This window comes from Cavenderia fasciculata (assembly GCF_000203815.1).
Source record: "Cavenderia fasciculata unplaced genomic scaffold Scf_Dfasci-G-b-205a01.r1-3, whole genome shotgun sequence".
NCBI classification, from domain to species: Eukaryota; Evosea; class Eumycetozoa; order Acytosteliales; family Cavenderiaceae; genus Cavenderia; species Cavenderia fasciculata.
The window spans coordinates 721,403-743,841 of record NW_004457737.1 but is presented as its reverse complement, the minus strand read 5'-3'; the positions used below and the strand labels follow the sequence as shown (position 1 = coordinate 743,841).

Genomic DNA, 22,439 nt, shown 5'->3' with positions numbered 1-22,439 from the left:
GATTAATATCTTTTTTTTCCACTTTGATTCATCTACCCAATTCTATTCTTCTTTGAGAATCCTCAAATCATACTAAAGGATTACTTTTTATTTTTTTTCTTTAGACTAATAATAGTAGTATCAATTGTACAATTGATGAAAACATGGTTTTATTTTTATTTAACTATTATTATTAATTAGGCACATATTATTAATACTAATATACATTATTATTTTGTTGTTGTTGGGTATTGATTTCCTCTGAACTTGTAATTATATCCATTTCTATGGGGGCTTCTCTATTTGGTGGTCTGTTTGTTGGTGGTCGCTTTATGAATACAATGACTAACACTACTACTATGATAGAGAGTAGTGCAGCCGATAAGACAACAGCGACTATGATAAATGTCCATCGGTCAGATGTCTCTTCAGTGCACTCATATGGCAGATTGGAGTCATCGCCAAGAATGAGTGCGTTGAAGACGGGATCGAGTTCAACCGATTGAGAGAATCGAGGTATGTGGAACGTGGTTAAAAGGTTGAATTTTCGATTTTTCCAGATTTGTTGAGAGATTGGATCATCGTTTGTGAGAAGTGTTACTTTGGATGGAATGATTGTCGAGTTGTCTATAACCATTCTACTTGCTATTTTACAGTTTAAAAGTGTCCGTCCAACTTGAACTCTGGTCCATATAATCTGATCACCACGAGATATATCACTTCTGACTTTTAGCTTACCACACTTGTCAAATTCTACCGAATCTGATTGTGTGTGGAATATCACCTGTAATGTATTGATCGGTGATGACCATACCCAATTGGTGATTTTGATTCGATATTTGACTGAATTTGGTGATACTTGAATATCCTCACCAAGAAATGAAGTGGTGTTGGTGTCTTGGTATTGACCAACTGTGACTTGTAATTGTGCGTTGATTGAACATTCTTGCATTAAATACCAAGTCACCGGCTGATGTCTTCTCCTCCTCTTGCGTCCACACGACATTATCTATGGATATTGTTTTAATTATTGATTTATCGTGATTGATTTCACGAATGAATTGTATGCCAGTTGTGAAATTAACAATCACACCACTGATCGTTTGATCAGTTGAAAAAAGTGACATGCCGTTATCCCAAACGGTTGTGTTTAGTAACTGACTACGATTGACCAATGATGAACAATCCAATAGGGGTTCATGACCACTGTTACATTTGCATGTCCCAAATGTTTGGTTGCAAATGCCATGTGCCGAGCAATTGTTAAGACACTCTTTTGCAAGAGATACAACTTTGGTTGTAAGCATTCCACCAACTCCAATTTTAACAGTATAATTTAGATCGGTTGAATAAGGTTCAACACTACCCAATGAACAAGTAATTTGTTGATAGTTGTTTTCAATAAACATTGGTGATTTACATTGACTTCCTTGAATGCTTATCAAAACATATGAACTATCTTTTCCAAAATGATTACCGTTGATTGTAACCTGTGATGCTTGTCCAGGTATGATACTAGTATATTGTCAATCATCGGTGAATCGGTTATATTAAATGCAATTAATGGTGTGCAATAGCTAACATTTTCAATGTCGGATGAAATCGTCCCACCATAAATATCATATAGAATATTATTTGATGGTGTAACATTTGAAGTATTGAGATGGTGTCCCTTTGAAAGGGCCATTATTTCTTGTAAAACTGTTATTATTACTGTTGTATGATACACCTTGCCAAAATCTAAAGTCAGGGTAGTCAATGATATTCAATGATCGATTCAAACAATGATACATTTCTTGTGATTCTATTGCACCAATATATGGAGCATTTGGAGTTGCACCAATTTTGATGTTGCCAATCATCAATCCATTGACTTTTTCGTATTCTCCACCAAATAGAATGGTTGAATGGAATCTATTGGCACAGACTATATTGAAAATAGAGTATTGCATTAGAATTAAATCACAAACTATAAAATAATAATATTATTTAATCATTTATATATACATACAAATATAGGGTTTATGGGTTCGGGTATAAACATCATCAATTGAAATTGAAATGGGAAGTAGTTTGGTAGTTGCATTAAGAGATGATACGAGTTTACAAAAAATCTGATTTGATGATACAGACATAATATTACAAGTAATATTAGATGTTGAAACATTAACAGATACTATATTATTACTGTTATCACCAAAGTTATCACCAATCAGTGTAACCAATCCATTGGCAGTGAATGATGGATAGACAGCTTTGATAAATGGTGGATATGGTTGCCATGCATAGTGTGTTGAGTTGACTCCACTAGCATCTTGAACAGTGACATTATGAAATCCAGATAGACGTGGAACAGTACAAGTGACTGATGTTCCTTGTTTTGATGTTATTTGACATGATTTTGAGAGTTGTTTGGATGGGTTGGAAAATGTAATGTTGATTGTTTGTATGTTGAATTGTGATAGATTGTTGATTGTTATTGATCCTCCATTTGTACCGATTGATGGAACATATACCTCTGAAATTGGTTCTAATTCATATTGCTGCATAAACTTGATCATTATAACCATCATCATTATTAAAATTCCAAGTCGGTCTTCTGATGTAAATATATTGATCTTCAGCAGGAGTTAAAGATGGTTCACCTGCTTGGAATGGACAATATCCTATAATAAAAATAAAAATAATTAATACAATTAATTTTATAAAGAGTTGATAGATACTATTAAATAGACATACCCCAACATTGACCAGTATACATATTAAATAGTGGTTGATTGGTTCCTGGTCCACTTGAATAGGAATAATTCCCATTGCCTCTGATGTCTTTACCAGAGACCCATATCATTGGTTGTAACCAATGGGTTTTAATAAAATCCCATTCTTGTTTTGATTCAAGTGTGACAACATACGATTTAAATGTACTGCTTTTGGCACTTTCACATAGGTGAATCACCTCTTTGATTGAAGGAGTAGCCAAAAGTAATCCTTTGTATGTGTGACCATTCCCTCCTTCTGAAGTTGGCCAATCAAATGTATTCGGGTCTTTTTCACAATGAATGGAAGTAATATTCAACAATAAAAGCATTAAAGCAGCTGTTACTATTACTATTAAATGTGACATATTGTGATGTATTATTTATCTATTATTATTATCTCTCTCTTTTACTTTATGAATGACAAACTATACACTTTATCACTCCTTTTAAATGATGTCACTTTTGGCGACAGTTGGTTGACTAAACATCATTTTGAGTGATTCCCATCCCATCTATTGACCGATCGATGCCAACAATCGATCGATCAATCAATCAATCAACCAAAGCCAATTTCTTTGAGTCAAAAATGGCAGTCAGCCCACGCCATAGCTGTGCATCGACAGACACATACCACCGACTGATCGATATAAATTACTATATTATTTCGGTTGTTTGGTTTATGTTGCTTTGGCTTTGGGTATATATATATATGTTTGTGTGTTGGTGGTGGTCATGATTAGACAGTTGAACTACCAACGAGAGAGAATGTGATGGTCAAGTTGTTCTTTTGTTTGTTGACATCATAATCTCGCCTACATCCTATCCTCTCTCTCTCTATATATATATATTGTTGTTGTGGTTGTTGAAATGATCGGCTATTATTATTATTATTATTGTAGGTTGTTGGGGGGTTTGGTCGTGTCTGTGATGTTGATACTCCAAGCAAGATTTCTATTTGTAGGTGTTTAATGAAATCATTGATTGATGTCTTTGTTGCTGTTGTCTCCTTTTGGGGTTCAATGATTGATCAATCAGTCACATTGAAGGTTTGATGTCTCAATATCATTGATGAGAAGACGTAGAATGAGGATAGGTGTAGTCTGAGAATTATTTTAAAATTTTAATCATTTTACTATAGCCATGTCATTGTTGTTGTTGTTGTTGTTGTTGTTGTTGTGTTTTAATAGTTTGTTTCTCTCTCGCTATCCCCTCATTGATCAATATAAAAAGGAGTTACCTATGTTTTGGTGTTTTTTTTCCTTTGATTTATTGATTTTTTATTTATTTATTAATAACAAAAGGGTTTGTTTGAGTTGGTACCTTTGTTTCTTTATTTATTTGGCAGCACAACCAGATGGTTCATATTCAACAAGATTACCCTTGTCAATGGTACCATTCTTAAAATCATTAAGGTTTTTCATGGTGACCTGGCAGATGGCGTCGAGGGCCTGTTGAGTGAACCAAGCCTGGTGACCAGTGATGAGAACGTTGGGGAAGGTCATCAAACGAGCCAATGTATCGTCCATCATGATTTGACCGCTATTGTCGTCAAAGTAGAGACCTCCTTCATTCTCATAGACATCGATTCCCAAATACCCAATCTTTTTCGACTTTAATCCATTGATCACTGCCTTGGTATCAATCAATGCACCTCTTGACGTATTAATCAACATGACTCCATCTTTCATTAATGAAATGGTTTTATCATTAATCATATGTTTCTAGAAAATAGAAAAATAGAAAAAAGAATTAATATTAATTATTTGTTTAACTTGGGGAATTATAATTATTATTATTTGTATTTGTTTGTTTTTTAATATATTTACAGTATCCTTTAATAATGGAGTATGAAGAGAAATGATATCAGATTGTCTAAATACTTCTTCTTGAGACATGTATTTAACACCAATCTTTTTACAAGCTTCATTTTCAACGACGTCATAGGCAATGATCTTGCAACCAAAACCAACAAGAATATTACAAAGCAATTCACCAATCTTTCCAGTACCAAATACTCCAACAGTCTTTCCAAAGAAATCAAATCCTTCAAGTGATTCTAATGAGAAATTACCTTCTCTTACTATTATAATATTAAATTAATTAAATAATATTAATATTATATCTTTTTGATTTGTTTGTTTGTTTGTTGGTTTGTTTTACCTCTATTATAAGCTTTATGAATCTTTCTATTTAAAGTCATCATGAGAGCAGCAGCATATTCAGCTACAGCGTTTGGAGAGTATCTTGGAACTCTTAGACAAGTGATACCACATTTCTTGGCAGCTTCCAGGTCGACATTGTTGAAACCGGCACAACGCAATAAAATCAATTTGGTACCTCCTTCTTTGAGAATGGTCAATGTTTCAGAACAAATAATGTCATTGACAAAGATACAAACTGCATCATATCCCTTTGCTACCATTGCCTATTATTTGAAATAAAATAAAAGATTAAAAAAATACAAAGTTAATTAAAAATAGTAATAGTATTAGTTTGTGGCAGCTGCTTGCACTAGTATGACATACAGTCTCCTTGTTTAACTTGGAGTCAAAGAATTGATGTTCACATGGAATCTTGACCTTGTTAAAATGATCAACCCAATAACCTTTGTTTGAAAAGATAGCTAATTTCATTCTGTTCTAATTGTTGTCTAAAGTATGGTAATAGTAATAGTAATAGTAATAGTGATAATAATATTGGTATAGGTAAATTTGAAACAAATAAATAGTATGTAGAAATTTGTATTTGATGCACTCTATTGCTATGAATGGTTTATGAACAAAAGCAGTAGAGTGGTCAGTGTGACACACCGTAGCGTGTGTGTTTACCTCTTCATCACACTTCCCACATTTTCTACTTAGGGTACCACAAAATATATTAAATTATTTAATCTAAAGAAAAAAAGTGATGATCTCTAAAATTATCCTTTTTTGGGAGAGTTGATTTTAGTTTGTTGTTTGACCTTGAGAACAGATAAATACAGTTACAACAAAAGATAAGATACTATTTAAATAACTTATAAAGATATCAGATACGAGATAGATAGAGTAGAGGAAAGATCAAGAGACCTTTTATAAGGTTTGAAACCAGAGGTAGGTTAGGAAATTTGTTAGTAGGGCAAACGAAACTAGAGGCTAATACTGTGATCATTGGTTGTATCTTATTGATACCAATTTTCCTGTTGTTCTGTTATCTCCTTTGTTGAAATTGTACTACGTATTCCTGAAGTACGTCGAACAAGGTAGAGAATGGATTCATTGATAGGAGATAGTTATTTATTTAATAAAAAAAGATATCTTTAAAAGAGAACCAAGTTAAACAGTATTCAGTAAACTAATTCAATCTATACATACTGTTTCTATAAAATTACTATTTTATCACTATTATATTGTAACAATATCTTCATTTAAATGTCACAACTAGATTCAGTCAAACAAGCGAGTCACATGGAACCTCGTCAATTAACATCTGGGACCACTACAACAAGACATCTGTATCTGATACTCTAACTCTTTTTTCCACTGGTCTCGCCTAGTAATGGCTGACTACCTATCAAACAAGTACAAACAGTGGTATTCAAGACATGCCTAGTTAAATGGTACTAGAAATGACTTTGGAAAACTCGAGTACTTGCATTTAGTGTCACGACCTGTCTACTACATCAGGCACTACCTATGGTATAGAGCTATTTATATAGTGTACACCATTTACTACAAAGTGTGTACACCATACCCTAGGTAGTGCCTGATAACGTATCGATCACAACAAAAAAGAAAAAGAATAATAATAATTCTAAAGAAACAAAAAGGTATTTATCATTTTAGGATTGATTTATTATTAATCTATCTTTCAATTTAACTTTCATCAGAAGATAAAGTAGTTTTCTCTTCACTTTTAGATGTTTTTTGTCTCTTTGAAACCTTTTTCATTTCTTGTGGAATAGTTGCTGCTGCTGCTGCTGCTGATGCTTTACTTAGTCTAGTCGATCTTCTAGTTGTTGGCGTTGTTGTTGTTGTGGTGCTGGTGCTGGCTTTCTCTTTGTCCTTTTCCTCTTTTCCACCACCAGTAGTAGATGAAGACGAAGAGGATGATGAGAGTGGTGATGCCGATGGTGACTGTGCAGCGTTGTTGGATGGTGATGCAGTCCCATCATCTGTAAACAGGTCCTTTTCTTCGGTTAGGATAGGTGTCATATTAGGGGTGCTACTCGAACCTGGCGATAATGGCTCTTTGGACTTGGTCTTGTTGCGTCCTCTTACCGACGGTGATGGAAGTGGGGTTGACTGAGTCGATGTATTTGCACGGTGACGTGTGGTAGTGCCCTGAGGATTAGACATCATCAACTCGGTGGTCAAAACAATCTCCATCTCCTTGTCTGCAAACTTTTTAAGTGTCTGTGCCATACTATATACCTCTGACCCTTGCTCATTATACTCCATGGCATTGGAAAAGATTAGTTGGAGGTCAACATTAAAATCAGCACACGTCTGGTATATCGTGTCCTTGTCCAAATTCTTTTTCAGTGTTGTTAGGTCCATTCGATGCTTGATAATCCTGTCATAGTCGGGTGCTTCATCTCGAGTGATGGGATGACGAAACACCTCTGAATACTTGTGCGAATTGATTGATTTCCAAACCTTTTGTAGTGATTGCATAACAGCCTTTTTAGCTCGTGCAACCTCCTCTTCCTTTTTTCTAGAAGCTTCATCATCTACATCACTATTTATTATTGGTGATGGTGGTACTGACGACGATGATTTGGTTGTTGTTATTGAAGTGGTTGATGTCGTCACATCATCATCTACATTGATTGCATTTACATTGGTTTGTTGTTGAGGTGGACTGAATGGTGTCATTGTCTCCTTTTCTCTCTCCCTCTCCCTTTCCCTCTCCTTTTCATTATCGTCTTCCAATGTTATAATCTCTTCATTTAATATTTTGATTTCATTTTTAAGTTTCCTAAAAGTAAACAAACAAACAAAAGTAAGTAACCAAATAATAATATTATTATATATTATATATTACATACGATATATCATCCAAAGTTGATTGATTAATAGATATCTTTAAATTATCAATAATTGATTTCCTTATTATTGATTCCAAGTTTCTAAAATATTTAAATATTTGTATTAATAACTAATCTTTTTGTTTGTTTCTTTGATATATATATTTATATTTACTCTTCATCTTTATAGATTGATACCAATTTAGTATAATATTGTTTACAGGTTGTAGAAGAATGAATGATTTGTAATTGACCATCACTTATATGATAGGGTGACACTTGATTTAGATATTTGGCTTGTTGAATGTACAATTCATATACTATATTCCATTCAATACTTGATGTATTTGTATTTGATGATGAAGACAATGTACTTGTATCACCATTCTCTGTTGCGCTGTTATTATTATTATTAATTAGTTGTTGTTGTTTTTTATATTGTTGTACTTTTGTTATACAATTAACAAGTAGTAAAGATACAAGTGACTTGGTTGAATATTCTATAATGTCATCATTACTCAATGATCTTGGTGATGCAGGTGATTGTAAGTTTAAATGTTGAGGATGTTGATGTTCACCACCGCCACCGCCGCCGCCCAACTCGATGTTATCTACTATTGTAACGTCATCCTCATCATCTTCTTTTATTCGTCTTGGTGTCTTTGGTTGTGATGTTGTAGTTGTAGTTGTTGTACTGGTACTAGTATCTGTAGTTGGTTTATTATTATTATTATCTCTTTCAACAATGACTACATCATTATTGTCATTGTCATTTTCATTGCTATCTTTCTTTGTTGTTGTTGATGTACTACTAGTGTCATTATCGATATCATGTATCATTACATCTCCATCGTCTTCCATTCTATACTGTACTATATTTAACGCTACTCTTCTTCTTATCTTTGTGGATGAGATTAGATAGATATCTTGTAGATGTTGGAGGTATTGGCTTACCAAAAAACAAATACACCCAACAAACCATTTTTTTTATAGACGAGAGACCATTCTTATTTATATATAATGATAGATAGAACAATGTACAGTTGAGACATCAATCAATGATATAACATAGACACCACCAAACCCCCAACAACCTACAATAATAATATAATAGCCGATCATACCTTCCCTTCAACAACCACAACAACATATTTACCCAAAACAAGTAATATTATAAAATAACGACTGAGAGAGAGAGGATAGGATGTATGCGAGATTATTTATATATACCAAAGCCAAACAACAACAAGCAACCGAAATAATATAGTGATTTATATCGATCGGTCGGTGGTTTGTGTCTGTCGATGCATAGCTATGGCGTGGTGCTGACTGCCATTTTTTGGACTCAAAGAAATTGGCTTTGGTTGATTGATTGATTGATTGTTGGCATCGATCGGTCAATAGATGGGATGGGAATCACTCAAAATGATGTTTAGTCAACCAACTGTCGCCAAAAGTGACATCATTTAAAGGAGTGATAAACTGTATAGTTTGGCACTCATAAAGTAAAAGAGAGATAATAATAATAGATAAATAATACATCACAATATGTCACATTTAATAGTAGTTTATAAGTTCGGAAACAGTACATTTAGATCATATCTTGCCCACAATTGATTCAAAACAAGAATGGGATTTTATTAATACCAATCGAACAACAATATGGGTATCTGGTAAAGACATCGAAGGGAATGGCAGTTATTCCTATTCAACTGGACCACAATCAAATCAAACCTCTATTTAATATGTATTCTGGTCAATGTTGGGGTATGTCTGTTTAATTATTTTTGTTTTATTAAAGGATATTGTCCATTCGATGCAGGTGAACCATCTTTAACTCCTGAGGAGCAATTTATTTACATCAGAGGACCGACTTGGAATTTTATTTATGTTGGTGCTAATGATGTCGCAGGCGCAATATGTGAAATACAACCAATCTCAGAAGTATATGTTCCATCAATAGGTACAAATGGAGGATCAATAACAATCAACAATCTATCACAATTCAACATACAAACAATCAACATTACATTTTCCAATCCATCCAAACAACTCTCAAAATCATGTCAAATAACATCAAAACAAGGAACATCAGTCACTTGTACTGTTCCACGTCTATCTGGATTTCATAATGTCACTGTTCAAGATGCTAGTGGAGTCAACTCAACACACTATGCATGGCAACCATATCCACCATTTATCAAAGCTGTCTATCCATCATTCACTGCCAATGGATTGGTTACACTGATTGGTGATAACTTTGGTCATAACACCAATAATACGGTAGCTGTCAGTGTCTCAACATCTAATGTACCATGTCATATTACTTTTGTTTCGTCAAATCAGATTTTTTGTAAACTCGAATCATCTCTTGCTAAAGGTACCAAACTACTTCCCATTTCAAGATCAGTTGATGATGTTTATACTCAAACCTATAAACCTTATATTTGTATGTATAATGATTAAATAATAATATTACTAATAATTCTAATGCAATACCCTTTTTCAATAGTATGTATGTGCCAATAGATTCTATTCAACCATTCTATTTGGTGGAGACTATGAAACAGTCAATCAAGTAATGATTGACAAGGTAAAAATGGGAGCAACACCAAATGCTCCATATATTGGTGCAATAGAATCACAAGAAATGTATCATTGTTTTAGTCGATCATTGAATATCAAAGACTACCCTAAATTTAGATTTTGGCAGGGTGTCTCATACAACAGTAATAATAATAGCTTTACAAGAAATAATGGTCCACTCAAAGGATCACTATCTTCTTTGTATTATTCTGGTAATATTTCAAATATGGATCAACCAAATAATATTCTATATAATATTAATGATAGAATGGTAGTGCCATCAGAGATCGAAAATATTAGTTATTATACCCCATTAATTGCATTTAATATAACAGATGCACCGATGATTGACAATATTACTAGTATTATACCTGGACAAGCATCACAGGTTACAATCAACGGTAATCATTTTGGAAAAGATAGTTCATATGTTTTGATAAGCATTCAAGGAAGTCAATGTAAATCACCAATGTTTATTGAAAACAACTATCAACAAATTACTTGTTCATTGGGTAGTGTTGAACCTTATTCAACCGATCTAAATTATACTGTTAAAATTGGAGTTGGTGGAATGCTTACAACCAAAGTTGTATCTCTTGCGAAAGATTGTCTTAACAATTGCTCGTCACATGGCATTTGCAATACCACGTTTGGGACATGCAAATGTAACAGTGGTCATGAACCCCTATTGGATTGTTCATCATTGGTCAATCGTAGTCAGTTACTAAACACAACCGTTTGGGATAACGGCATGTCACTTTTTTCAACTGATCAAACGATCAGTGGTGTGATTGTTAATTTCACAACTGGTATACAATTCATTCGTGAAATCAATCATGAGAAATCGGTCATTAAAACAATATCAATTGACAATCTCATTTGGACGCAAGAGGAAGAGAAGACATCTGCCGGTGAATCAGTATTTAATGCAAGAATGTTCAATCAACGCACACAATTACAAGTCACAGTTGGTCAATACCAAGACACCAACACCACTTCATTTCTTGGTGAGGATATTCAAGTATCACCAAATTCAGTCAAATATCGAATCAAAATCATTAATTGGGTATGGTCATCACCGATCAATACATTACAGGTGATATTCCATACACAATCAGATTCGGTAAAATTTGACAAGTGTGGTAAGCTAAAAGTCAGAAGTGATATATCTCGTGGTGATCAAATTATATGGACCAGAGTTCAAGTTGGACGGACACTTTTAAACTGTAAAATAGCAAGTAGAATGGTTATAGACAACTCGACAATCATTCCATCCAAAGTAACACTTTCTCACCAACGATGATCCATTCTCTCAACAGAATCTGGAAAAGTCGAAAAGTTCAACCTTTTAACCACGTTCCACATACCTCGATTCTCTCAATCGGTTGAACTCGATCCCGTCTTCAACGCACTCATTCTTGGCGACGACTCCAATCTGCCATATAATTACAAGTTCAGAGGAAATCAATACCCAACAACAACAAAATAATTAATTAATTCATAAATATTAAATAAATGTAAATTTAAAGTAATGTTTAATACCATATATCTGTATTGTTTTTCTTTTTAAAACCCAACCCCGTTCGAAGATGTAATTGGGTTCTCAATATACTTATTCTACCTATTTATTATCTTTTTTTTTTGGAATAGTAATAAACAGAATAATTCTGTTATTGTGTCTATCATCATCGTATTATAATCGATAGATGATATTTATTGATGTGATTTAATAAATTTGGTAACCAACTCTTCGTTGGCACAATCGGCATCAATTAAACGATCAGCTGGACCATCCTATTTGAACAATAAATTAATAAACATCATCATCATTTCTGTTATATCTATATTTCATACCTTTGACCAAGCAATTAAAGTTGGAATACATTTTAATTGAATTTGAGAATCAGTTCTGTATGGATGTTCTGGATTACCTTTGTATCTAAATAAATATAAACAATAAATATCCCAACAAAAGTACTATATCGCTTATCTAATACTCTCTGTACATACCCTTCTCTTGGAATAACACATTCAATGACAGTTGAACCATTTTCATTAAATACCTTGTTTAATACTGGATCGGCTGTAATTTTGTGTATGAATGTAGTAGTATGATGATGATGGTCATTAATTAAACACTCTCTAGAGTACATGTATGTCTATCTATCTATATCTGGAACAACGTACATCTTTGACAATCTGGACACCAAAAAGTACCGTCAGCATTCTTTGTAGATACAAAAGTAACAAAGATCTTCTTTGCAGTCTCTGCCAACACCTTATTTAAAGTATCATGGAATACTCCTGTTTCACTAACAATAATGGTTTTACTCATTCTATCTTATAGTATAGTATAGTATGGTATAGTTTTGTATAGTATCTGTATTATTATCTTTTTTGCACACACCATCTAAATGAAATCAAGAGAAGGAAGGAACAAGATTGATTGGTCTCTGATTAAAATTAAAATTAAATTAAAAAATTTTAGAAATTGAGAGAGTGAGAGTTCACCCTTTCTTGCTTGTTGTGATCTTCACATTTACTTGTTTTTTTTTTAATTAATCATTTTTTTTAACATACATATATATATATATATATATACAGATAGAAAGATAAAAGATGCCTTTAGATTTTAGTAGTACCGAATCAAACTTTACACAATTTAAGAAGCTTGTAGAGGGTGGAAGCACAGACACCAAGAAAATCAATGAGCTTTTGGTTCTCTTAAAGATTGCAATCATTCAAGCTTCCATACCAACAGAGAAAGATCATAATCAACAAATCGTAAAAGAAACTTTATTAGTTAGTATGTAAACACATAGAAGAAGAAGGAGAAGACACACAACCTCTATCAACTGCGACTAATAATTATTTTAATCATTGTAGGAGAAATATTGGAATGTGGAGCATTGTATAGTATTAAACAAAAGGATATTAAGGCATTTGATCGATTCTATGCACAGTTGACACCATATTATTACGATTTCCAAAAATATATTCAACCATCTCCTTTGCAATACAATATCATTGGTTTACATTTGATGAAGTTGTTGGCCACTCACAACACTCCAAGATTCCATGCTGAACTTGAAATTATCCCAGACTCTATGTTGGATAATCCATTTATCAAGTATGAAATATAGATTAGATGATGAATGAATAGATAGATAGAGGAGACACTTAATAATTATTTTCTTTTTCTTTTTTCTTTTTTTAGGTACCCATTATTAGTAGAGAAATCAATTACTGAAGGTAGTTATCAAAAGGTACTTTCGTCAAGATCACAAGTACCAAGTGAACATTATCTTGTATTTATTGATCTTTTATCTGATTCTATGAAGTATGTTGAGAAGAAGAAACAAAAACAAAAACACATAAACTAACCATTTCTTATTTATTTATTTAATAGAGAGGATATTGCCAATTGTAGTGAAAAGTCATTTAAATATCTTTCATTGAATGAAGCTCAACAATTACTTCAATTCAATCCACAACAACTTAATGATTTTATTGTCAAGCGTGGATGGAAGGTTCAAGGTGACAAAATTATTTTCCAATCTGGATCATCTTCTGTTGAAATCCCATCACAACAACTTATCGCTCAAACTCTCCATTATGCAAAGGAACTTGAAAGAATTGTATAAAAAATAATAATCAATAATAATAATAATACTATCATAAATAATAATAACGACAACAAACCAAACCAAACCAACCCAACCAAACCATGTTATAAAATAATAAATATTCCTATTTCTATATCTAAATATATGTATTCCAGTGGTATATTATACACGTATAAATATATTAATTGATCCATTCCATTCTTAAAAATGATTCTATGTTTTAGAGGAGGAGTTATTTTTTTTTTTTGGGATCTATATATATTTGTTGCTATTTTTATTCATTAAGCCTTCTTCATTGGCAATGCCTTTTTAGTATTCTTTGATTTTGGTTCTTCTGGTTGTTTATCTCTCTTTAAATTATCCAAATTTAATATTAATACATTTTTAAACTTTGATTGGAATGATAATAGATTATCTTTTAAAACCTATTGTTGTTGTAATAATAATAATATCTAGAGTTAATATGATCTACATCTTATTATGTACATTGAGACAATATACATTGATACAATAAATTGTATATTGCATTGTTGTTCTTCATTTTCACATACAATAGTTGAAATAGTCTTTTTACCAGCAGTTGCACGAATTAAACATTTAGATTCTTCTTCTTTATTATCTCCTTTTATGAGTTTACCATCCATACCTCCTACATCTAGAATATGAATAAATAATGTTAATAATGATTTGAGTTTTAGTTCAAAATCATTCTTTCAAGCAATCATATATTCAATCAATCACTGATTCATTCTTTAACCTATCATCATCCATTCATAGTTACTAAACTACTTGACTGTTCTGTGATTGATTGATCGAGTTGATTGATGATCGCATGCGAATGTGATTGATTATTGATTCACATACATCTCTTCATTGTATACCAAACACTCCCACTCTTTGCTTTAGCTTGAAAAAGCTTATGTAATTGATCGAGGAATCCTTCATTATCTAATAATACCATCTTTTATTATATTATGTATTATATATATATATTAGTTAGAAAGCTATTAACTTGAAACTTCATGAAGTTTTTTTTGGAGTTTAAAGTCAAATTGGAGTTTTGACTCTCTCTCTTTTCACCACCATCTGTGTATTGTATATTAAATTACCATTAATGGATGGAGTGATAAAGTTACATTGTATTAAAATATCAAATAAATATTAAAAATATTATAAATATTGTAATATTATTTCTCATTTCATTAGTTCATAATTTTATAATTGTATGGTGGTATCATTTACTAATTAAGACACTTCTTGAAAGTTCAAAAATATGTGTGTTCTGATGTTTAGGATCAGTCAAAAGGTTGGAAAGTTGGATGATGAGAAGTTTGAGTAGACTTGGTCAAGCCAAGTTATAAATAGTACCAAAGATTAATGGCTCGACACACTATGTGAGGGGTGCCAAAAGGTCAATCCATTGGACAACGTAAAAAAACCAAAAAACTGATGAAATTCCGTACCCTCTGCAAGCACAACGGGCCGCTTCTTTGGGAAAAACAATACTTTGCACGCAAAAACAGATCCTTGGGCGTAGCAGAGAAGCGTTAAAAGAAAAACATTTGCGAGGTCCGCTATTCAAACCAAGTTAAGAGTGAGGATATTATAACAGTCATCCTCTCTTCTCTATCCTTATTCCACAAAATACACATTAACTTTTTAGTAATCTTCTTCTTCATCCTCTCCTTGTTCTATTCTTCTTTAATATTTCTTTATCCCAACAACACTAAAGATAATTTAGTTAGTAGTACTTGAAGCATAGAATAAAGAAACAAGTAGATCGAAGATCTCAACTCAACTACTTGCGATTAGATTTAGATTTGATAGATAGATAGATAGATTGTGCACATTGTGGAGACAAGATCATTCAAAGAAGGTATGAATGACAAACATCATTTAAATTCAACTTACTACTAGTATTAGAGACACAGGCAATAACAATCATCAGTAGCTAAAATCAAAGAAATAAGAGAGAGAGAGAGAGAGAGAGAGAGAGATAGGGGATAGAGTTAGTTCCATCTCTTTGACTTTATGCATCAGTCAATCAGTCATAAGTCAATCCACCACCCCCACAAATTCACAAACATGCACACTCACAACGATGTTTCACCCCCACACAACCTGTGCGTGTTTACATTACATTCACCAACCCTAACTACTCCGACGTTTGCTTGATGTTAATCTCGTCAATCATACATCCAACATCATACATCCAACATCATCATCATCAAACATCATTGTACAATAACAAGGATGGATGTTGTTAATAGAGTCAACCTTCTTTTTTTGTCAAGAGGCTTCTTCCTCTTGTTATTACTACACCCTCCATTCATCGATTCAAATCTCTTCAAGTTAAATTAACCCCCTATCTACTCCTCTCGATATGAGGAGAATAACAATCCCTCTATCCCTACCTATTCTTTTGCTTTGATGTTGTCCTCTCCTATCTTTTTTTTGTTGTTTACTATTTACCCACCTTTGCTTTTTACCCACCCTTTTACTCTACTTGCCTATCTATCTGCCTACCGACATTTGTTTGTTCTATATGTCGACCTCTTTTCTTGTTGTTGGTCTGTCGATCAACATTAACAACAACACACCACCTTTAATCACACCTGACCAACCAATCCAATACCTGTTTTTGCTTGTTCATGCATTAGTAGTAAATGAATTGAATGAAATGATTGATATATATATAAATATAATTGATTAAAAAGTACAAGTAGACTAACCTCCCCTCTCCTCCTTGCTCCCCTCCATCCCTTCCTTCATCCTCTTACAATCAATCAATCAATTTAGAATATTATATAATTATACATACAACATACATATACTATACTATACCATATCTATCGATTTATTTATTTATTTATTTATTTATTACTACCCACAAACAAAAAAGAGAGTACTTGTAAAACTCTTTTTCTAGAAACCTTTATTTTATTTATTTTATTTTATTTTATTTTTATATTATTTATTTCAACACACTCTCTCACTCACTCAAACCAACTACGAGTTATTAAACAACATATATATATATATAATATACAAATATTTATTTGACGATGGATGGACCACAATTACTCTTTATCAAGATTATAAATGCAAAGAATACAAAGGTTCTGAATGGCACAGATGGGGCATTGGTGTGCACGGTCCACGTCGATGGCAACGACTACCATCCGATCGACGTGGTCTTGCGCCGTCCCAAATCCGATCACGGTCTGCAAAAGAACTCGTTGGTGTTTCAGATGCCGATCGTGTCCAACAAGTTTGACATTACCTTTTTGAAGCAAAAGAGTGGCCACAAGCTCGGCAAGACATCGTCGGATGGATCGGTCGTGGACGGACCGGCCGCACTCGCCAAGACAAGTGTCGTACTACAATACTCTTCAATCCCAATCAGTCTACCTAGACGATCATCATATAACTCTTTATCCATTGTAAATCAAAATCAACCAAACTCATCACCGATATTGGACGCATCAACCACTTCATCAGCATCACCACCTCCATCACCTAGACAATCACCAAAGACATTGAGCCAGAGTGGAAACAGCGTGTTTCCACCTTCACCCATTATGATTGGTACTTCATCGACGAGTGTACCAATTCCAATCAACAATAGTAATAATAGCAGTAATAATAATAATAATAATAATACACTTTCATCATCAACCAACTCGGCAGCATCGTCATCGTCGGTTGGTGCACATAGTAATGGTACACCTGGATTATCGGGGTCACCGCAATTGTATGGGATGGCCATGCCACCACCATACTCGTTGTCGGTGCCATCGTCACCATCGGGTATGGACTCACCACCATTTGTGTCGTACCAGAATGGCCAGCGTATCCAGGCCAACCCCATCCCCATATTTGCGTCAAACTCTACTTCGTCGCCTACACTTGCGACCATCAATAATAGTGAGCAGACCGATCTCGATAATGGACGTATCGAGAGTTCGTTAAAGTGGTACAAGTTGACTGTGACCGGTTCCAACTCTGCATCTACACCAGTCACACCAACCATTGCACCATCTACATCAATGTCATCATTTACCAACCTCATTGACGACGAGTCATCATACACTAGCGACGATCCAGAGATCCAACTACAAATATCGTACGAGGTTACCAACTTGCCATACTTGATCCGTTTGAAAGCCACACACAAGGAGATGCTCGACCACTTGATCACACCCAAGTTGTCGTTGGTACATGCCATGTGTGACTCTGTCGATATCACGGCCGCGCAGATGATCGCCAAGTCATTGGTCGACGTCTTTCACAGTCACCACAAACTCTTGCACTTGTTAAAATCATTTTTGAAAAAGGAGGTGGCTGCGTGTCATGACCCGGGTACTTTGTTCCGGTCCAACTCGGTGGCTATGAAGATGGTGGTTGCGTATGGACACAAGACTGCACAACACTATTTACAGCAGACGTTGACACCACTCGTAGTCGAGTTGTGCAACTCTCCGCTACCACTCGAGGTCGACCCCATCAAACTGCCACCCGGCGAGGACGCCGAGACCAACCAGCGCAACCTGCGTATCGTCTCGCAAAAGTTTTTCGATCGTATTGTCGCGTCGATTGACCAGTGTCCCAAGAGTATCGCCGAGGTATGCTTTTACTTTAAAAAGATCGTCTCTCGCAAATTCCCCAATCACTGGAAGGCGGCTGTTGGCGGCTTTGTCTTTTTGCGTCTATTTTGTCCGGCCTGCGTGTCGCCAGAGAATGCCGGCATCGTGTCGGCTGGCCGTGTAGGTATCACCGAGCGTCGTGCACTTGTACTCGTCGCCAAATGTCTACAAAATCTCTCCAACCAAGCCACATTCAACCAACCATACATGGAAAACGTCAACGACTTTATCACCGACAATGTACAAGCACTTGATGAGTTTTTCACCAAGCTGGCTGCTCGTCCAGCCGAAGACCACACCATTGACGGTATGATGGTGTCGGAAGACTCGCTTCACGACGGTATCATCTACCTCCAACAATTCATTGACAAGAATCCCGAAAAGGTGCAACGTACCTACGAGTCGAGTGTTGCCAAGTCAAGCATTGCCCAAACCGCTGCCAAGTGGGACACCATCCTCAACTCGGTCGAATCATCCAAACGTGCTGCTCTCTCTGCTCCCCCCATCTCATCCAACCATCTCCTCAACAAGCAACGTTCCAATTCTGCTGGTGGTCACCACAGCAGTGTCAAAGAACTCAAAAACAAACAACGTTCCAACTCTGACAATAACACCATTCCAAAATGGTCATCTCTCACAAAGAACCTTAAAATTGCAAAGCAAACTGTCATCACTCCAACTTTAAATGTTATTTCAAATGTTGCAAACAAATCTGAAGAAGAAGTTGTATGTAAATCTAAAAATAACTAATTCTATTCTTTTTTTTAAAAATATATTAATCTTTTATTTTCTCTTTTTTTAGAAGGTAATTAATATTGATAGTGAATGGAGAAGTGAACCAAGATCAGCACATATAGTAGTACAACAATTATTAAAGACATTGATAACTATATGTAAAAACAATAAGTTGTCAGACGCACAGAGTATAAAGTTTAATGGACAACCTTTGAATTGGGCATTGACACAGCAGACTGCAGATTTCCTTCAGTTTGGTCGAGATGTGTGCGAGTTGCAAGTTGTGACATTTGACAATATGTCACCAGAGTATATCGCAGCATTCTTTATCAATGCATTTAATCTATTGGTACTACATCTTCACTTTTTAGTGGGACCACCCAACTCTGACATTCGAAGAAAATCCTATCAAATGCACAAGTACAATATTGCTGGATGTCTCTACTCGTTGGCCGATATTCAACATGGTGTTCTCCGTAACAACCCCAAGAATAGTTTATCGCGTGTGCGTCAGATCCGTAGTGGCGACAAGCGTAGACAGTTTGTCATCCCACTCGACCCCCGCTACCACTTTGTCTTGTTTGCCGTCAACGTCACTCTCCCATGTCTGCGTATCATGCTCGCCGAGATGTTGGTCGAAGATCTCCATCGCGCTGGCGAGGAATTCTGTTCAAGCAAGGTTGACATTTGTTTGAAAAAGAAGGAAATCTCATTGCCCAAGCTATTCTCCCAGTTTGGTACAGACTTTGGAAAGAGTCGTTCCGAAATGCTAAAATGGCTATTCCAATTCCTCACTCACACCAAGCGTACCGAGTTGCTCGATCTACTCGAGAAACCATCCTACATTTGTTTGTACCGTTCCGAAAGTTGGAATCCAGTCACCTACAAGACCAAGTTTATCCTGGACTCTCTCTCCAAGTCTCCATCCCTCGAACATCAAACAAATTATGGTATTTCAGACCAACTGGTTGTTCCACTCGCTCTCCAACTTTCACCCGATCTTGTAAACAATGAATCATCATCGTCTGCCAACTCGTCTCCACACTTTTCTTCACTTCCCCAAACACCAAGAGTTGTTACTATTTTAGAACCATCTGCTATAACTATACAAGCAGCAGCAGAAGTAAATGGTGGTGGTGGTTCTACTAGTTCACCAAACACCCCACGTACAGAGGAAGTCAAAGTTGAAACATCTCCATCTTTGTCACCAACTACTACAAATGTTGCTGCAACTGTATCACCATCAATGGATTCAACTCAAACAACTCCATTATCATCACCATTGACCGTTCCCAACAGCCAAGTGGTACAACCTTCACCATCTGCATCTCCAGTCGTCACGGCCAACCCTACCTCTACCACCACTCAAGTAGTTCCAATGATGAAATTGTCATCAAACTCTGCATTTGATCGTGATAGAGTCAACCGTCGTAAGAGCCGTAGTTTAACACATGGAAACCGTTTGGCACCAACCGTTAAAAAGGATTCTACAGCATTGACACTTATCAACTCGTTACGTATGAGTGCTCAGTCTTCGACCAAATCCATCCTCTCTAGTTTGAACGACGTTGTCAAGCGTATTGCAGAGTCGATTGACATTAAATACGTGTCTGGTGTGTTGGCTATCTTGAAGCGTGCTACCAGACAATTGTCATTCAATGAGTGGCAAAAGTCGGCCACCATGTCGGGTGGATCTGGTGCACAAGACAAGCCATCACTCGCCATCAAGCCACAAGTGCAGCTCTTTAGCAACCACCAAGTGCACTGCTTGACGCCAACCTCTTTGTCTGGTTATGCCCCAACCTTCCAAGAGTTGTACGCACTCACCCTATCCATTGAAAAAGAGACTATTAAGTTTTTAGACTTTATGGACATTGCTTCATTCTCTCAGAGCAATGATATTTCCGAGTTGTTGGCTGACGTATCTGACCAAATCTCCAACAGTCTTCGTGACCATGACTCCCTATATGACCCACTCTCAAGTGTCAAAGAAACATTGGAATCTACAGTCATATATTTTATCAATACTGTGACTACAAAATTACACAACAATGACACCAACCACAACAACAATAACCATGTACAATTAAATCAACAACAACCAAATAATAATAATAATAATAATAATGGAATTAATATTCCATTAAGAGGCAGTGGAGTAATCGATGTAGATATTAAATTAGTAACTGTACTTTATGAATTAATTCTCGATGGCAAACAACTACCAACAGCAGCAGGCAAACGTGACAACACTGTCATTTCCAAACTCCAAGAATTGTCTAGCAATATTCAAAAGGTAAACAATATGGCTGAACTGTCACCAATCATGTCCAAGATTGAGCGTATCGGTAGAATGATTTCAATCATTGAGGAACAAGCAAATAATAATAATAGATTCTCTCCACGACAATCGCCAAGATAAATTCAATCCACAATCGATCATAATCACACAACACATTAATAAATTAATTTTTTTTGTAATTGTAAAAGTAATTAATAAGATCTTGTTGTTGTTGTTGATCCATAACATACGTGTTGGTTATTATTCAATACTGCTACCTTTCAACGTATTAACATCATATAGTGTTAATGTATCCAAGTCAATGCCATGTGATTTGGACAAACCAATTGTTACACCAAAAGCGAATGGAGATTGGAGAGTATGTCACGATTACCGAAACTTGGTGATTGGATACGCTTAGTTAGCGAAAGAACAAAGTTGGATACGAATCAGTCAATGATGTTGTAGAGGAACAATCCTCAAATGAAATAGCTGAATCTGCAGAGATGGACGTAGATGAAGAAGAGGAGGAAGTAAACTACCCTAATGATGATGAATCATACATCACACAAAGATATGATATGTTAATTATATCAAGTTTTTATGTTGGCAAAAGAAGAAGTTGATACTGATGTAGAAGTTATCACTGATAAAGTACTCTTTTCATTAGGTTTATGTAAATATCATACAAAAGAGAGATGAGACGAAAAGAGGTTGTGGACAAAAGGAATTTATAATGTACATTATAATCAGTTTTCATCCAAGGATGTGGCTGTTTTTTTATTTATTGTTTTTTTTTTTTAGATTTATATAATTATA

General features: G+C 35.0%; 13 protein-coding genes across 13 annotated transcripts; 6 read left to right on the top strand and 7 right to left on the bottom strand.

Annotated features, from left to right (window-relative positions):
- Nucleotides 1–42: 42 nt before the first annotated feature.
- DFA_03008 (uncharacterized protein) lies at nt 43–3,103 on the bottom strand (the record flags this gene model as incomplete). The annotated part of the gene is made up of 7 exons (XM_004362558.1): nt 43–72; nt 206–763; nt 939–1,494; nt 1,771–1,948; nt 1,991–2,509; nt 2,547–2,645; nt 2,719–3,103. The coding sequence occupies 7 exons, from the start codon at nt 3,101–3,103 to the stop codon at nt 43–45; spliced, it is 2,325 nt and encodes a 774-aa protein (XP_004362615.1).
- Nucleotides 3,104–4,072: 969 nt separating this feature from the next.
- On the bottom strand, nt 4,073–5,371 carry ldhA (D-lactate dehydrogenase; the record flags this gene model as incomplete). The annotated part of the gene is made up of 4 exons (XM_004362557.1): nt 4,073–4,459; nt 4,565–4,818; nt 4,899–5,163; nt 5,201–5,371. The coding sequence occupies 4 exons, from the start codon at nt 5,369–5,371 to the stop codon at nt 4,073–4,075; spliced, it is 1,077 nt and encodes a 358-aa protein (XP_004362614.1).
- Nucleotides 5,372–5,624: 253 nt separating this feature from the next.
- DFA_03006 (uncharacterized protein) lies at nt 5,625–7,141 on the bottom strand (the record flags this gene model as incomplete). The annotated part of the gene is made up of 2 exons (XM_004362556.1): nt 5,625–5,629; nt 6,598–7,141. The coding sequence occupies 2 exons, from the start codon at nt 7,139–7,141 to the stop codon at nt 5,625–5,627; spliced, it is 549 nt and encodes a 182-aa protein (XP_004362613.1).
- A 125-nt stretch (nt 7,142–7,266) lies between these two features.
- DFA_03005 (uncharacterized protein) lies at nt 7,267–8,607 on the bottom strand (the record flags this gene model as incomplete). The annotated part of the gene is made up of 4 exons (XM_004362555.1): nt 7,267–7,341; nt 7,376–7,697; nt 7,768–7,848; nt 7,922–8,607. 4 exons carry the CDS (start codon nt 8,605–8,607, stop codon nt 7,267–7,269), a joined length of 1,164 nt encoding a protein of 387 aa, XP_004362612.1.
- Nucleotides 8,608–9,491: 884 nt separating this feature from the next.
- Nucleotides 9,492–10,212, top strand: DFA_03004 (uncharacterized protein; the record flags this gene model as incomplete). The annotated part of the gene is made up of 2 exons (XM_004362554.1): nt 9,492–9,513; nt 9,548–10,212. The coding sequence occupies 2 exons, from the start codon at nt 9,492–9,494 to the stop codon at nt 10,210–10,212; spliced, it is 687 nt and encodes a 228-aa protein (XP_004362611.1).
- A 133-nt stretch (nt 10,213–10,345) lies between these two features.
- Nucleotides 10,346–11,635, top strand: DFA_03003 (uncharacterized protein; the record flags this gene model as incomplete). The annotated part of the gene is made up of 1 exon (XM_004362553.1): nt 10,346–11,635. The coding sequence occupies one exon, from the start codon at nt 10,346–10,348 to the stop codon at nt 11,633–11,635; it is 1,290 nt and encodes a 429-aa protein (XP_004362610.1).
- Nucleotides 11,636–12,045: 410 nt separating this feature from the next.
- Nucleotides 12,046–12,667, bottom strand: DFA_03002 (thioredoxin fold domain-containing protein; the record flags this gene model as incomplete). Its single annotated transcript, XM_004362552.1, has 4 exons — nt 12,046–12,126; nt 12,187–12,271; nt 12,343–12,415; nt 12,520–12,667. 4 exons carry the CDS (start codon nt 12,665–12,667, stop codon nt 12,046–12,048), a joined length of 387 nt encoding a protein of 128 aa, XP_004362609.1.
- Nucleotides 12,668–12,951: 284 nt separating this feature from the next.
- On the top strand, nt 12,952–13,976 carry psmD8-2 (26S proteasome regulatory subunit S14; the record flags this gene model as incomplete). Its single annotated transcript, XM_004362551.1, has 4 exons — nt 12,952–13,138; nt 13,219–13,462; nt 13,550–13,672; nt 13,742–13,976. The coding sequence occupies 4 exons, from the start codon at nt 12,952–12,954 to the stop codon at nt 13,974–13,976; spliced, it is 789 nt and encodes a 262-aa protein (XP_004362608.1).
- A 263-nt stretch (nt 13,977–14,239) lies between these two features.
- On the bottom strand, nt 14,240–14,919 carry srp14-2 (signal recognition particle 14 kDa subunit; the record flags this gene model as incomplete). The annotated part of the gene is made up of 3 exons (XM_004362550.1): nt 14,240–14,383; nt 14,510–14,613; nt 14,823–14,919. 3 exons carry the CDS (start codon nt 14,917–14,919, stop codon nt 14,240–14,242), a joined length of 345 nt encoding a protein of 114 aa, XP_004362607.1.
- A 153-nt stretch (nt 14,920–15,072) lies between these two features.
- DFA_02999 (uncharacterized protein) lies at nt 15,073–17,235 on the top strand (the record flags this gene model as incomplete). Its single annotated transcript, XM_004362549.1, has 2 exons — nt 15,073–15,097; nt 17,054–17,235. The coding sequence occupies 2 exons, from the start codon at nt 15,073–15,075 to the stop codon at nt 17,233–17,235; spliced, it is 207 nt and encodes a 68-aa protein (XP_004362606.1).
- A 177-nt stretch (nt 17,236–17,412) lies between these two features.
- Nucleotides 17,413–18,030, bottom strand: DFA_02998 (uncharacterized protein; the record flags this gene model as incomplete). Its single annotated transcript, XM_004362548.1, has 1 exon — nt 17,413–18,030. The coding sequence occupies one exon, from the start codon at nt 18,028–18,030 to the stop codon at nt 17,413–17,415; it is 618 nt and encodes a 205-aa protein (XP_004362605.1).
- Nucleotides 18,031–18,217: 187 nt separating this feature from the next.
- Nucleotides 18,218–21,761, top strand: DFA_02997 (Ras GTPase activation domain-containing protein; the record flags this gene model as incomplete). Its single annotated transcript, XM_004362547.1, has 3 exons — nt 18,218–18,583; nt 18,605–19,330; nt 19,407–21,761. 3 exons carry the CDS (start codon nt 18,218–18,220, stop codon nt 21,759–21,761), a joined length of 3,447 nt encoding a protein of 1,148 aa, XP_004362604.1.
- A 181-nt stretch (nt 21,762–21,942) lies between these two features.
- On the top strand, nt 21,943–22,246 carry DFA_02996 (uncharacterized protein; the record flags this gene model as incomplete). Its single annotated transcript, XM_004362546.1, has 2 exons — nt 21,943–21,999; nt 22,052–22,246. 2 exons carry the CDS (start codon nt 21,943–21,945, stop codon nt 22,244–22,246), a joined length of 252 nt encoding a protein of 83 aa, XP_004362603.1.
- Between the last annotated feature and the right edge of the window lie 193 nt (nt 22,247–22,439).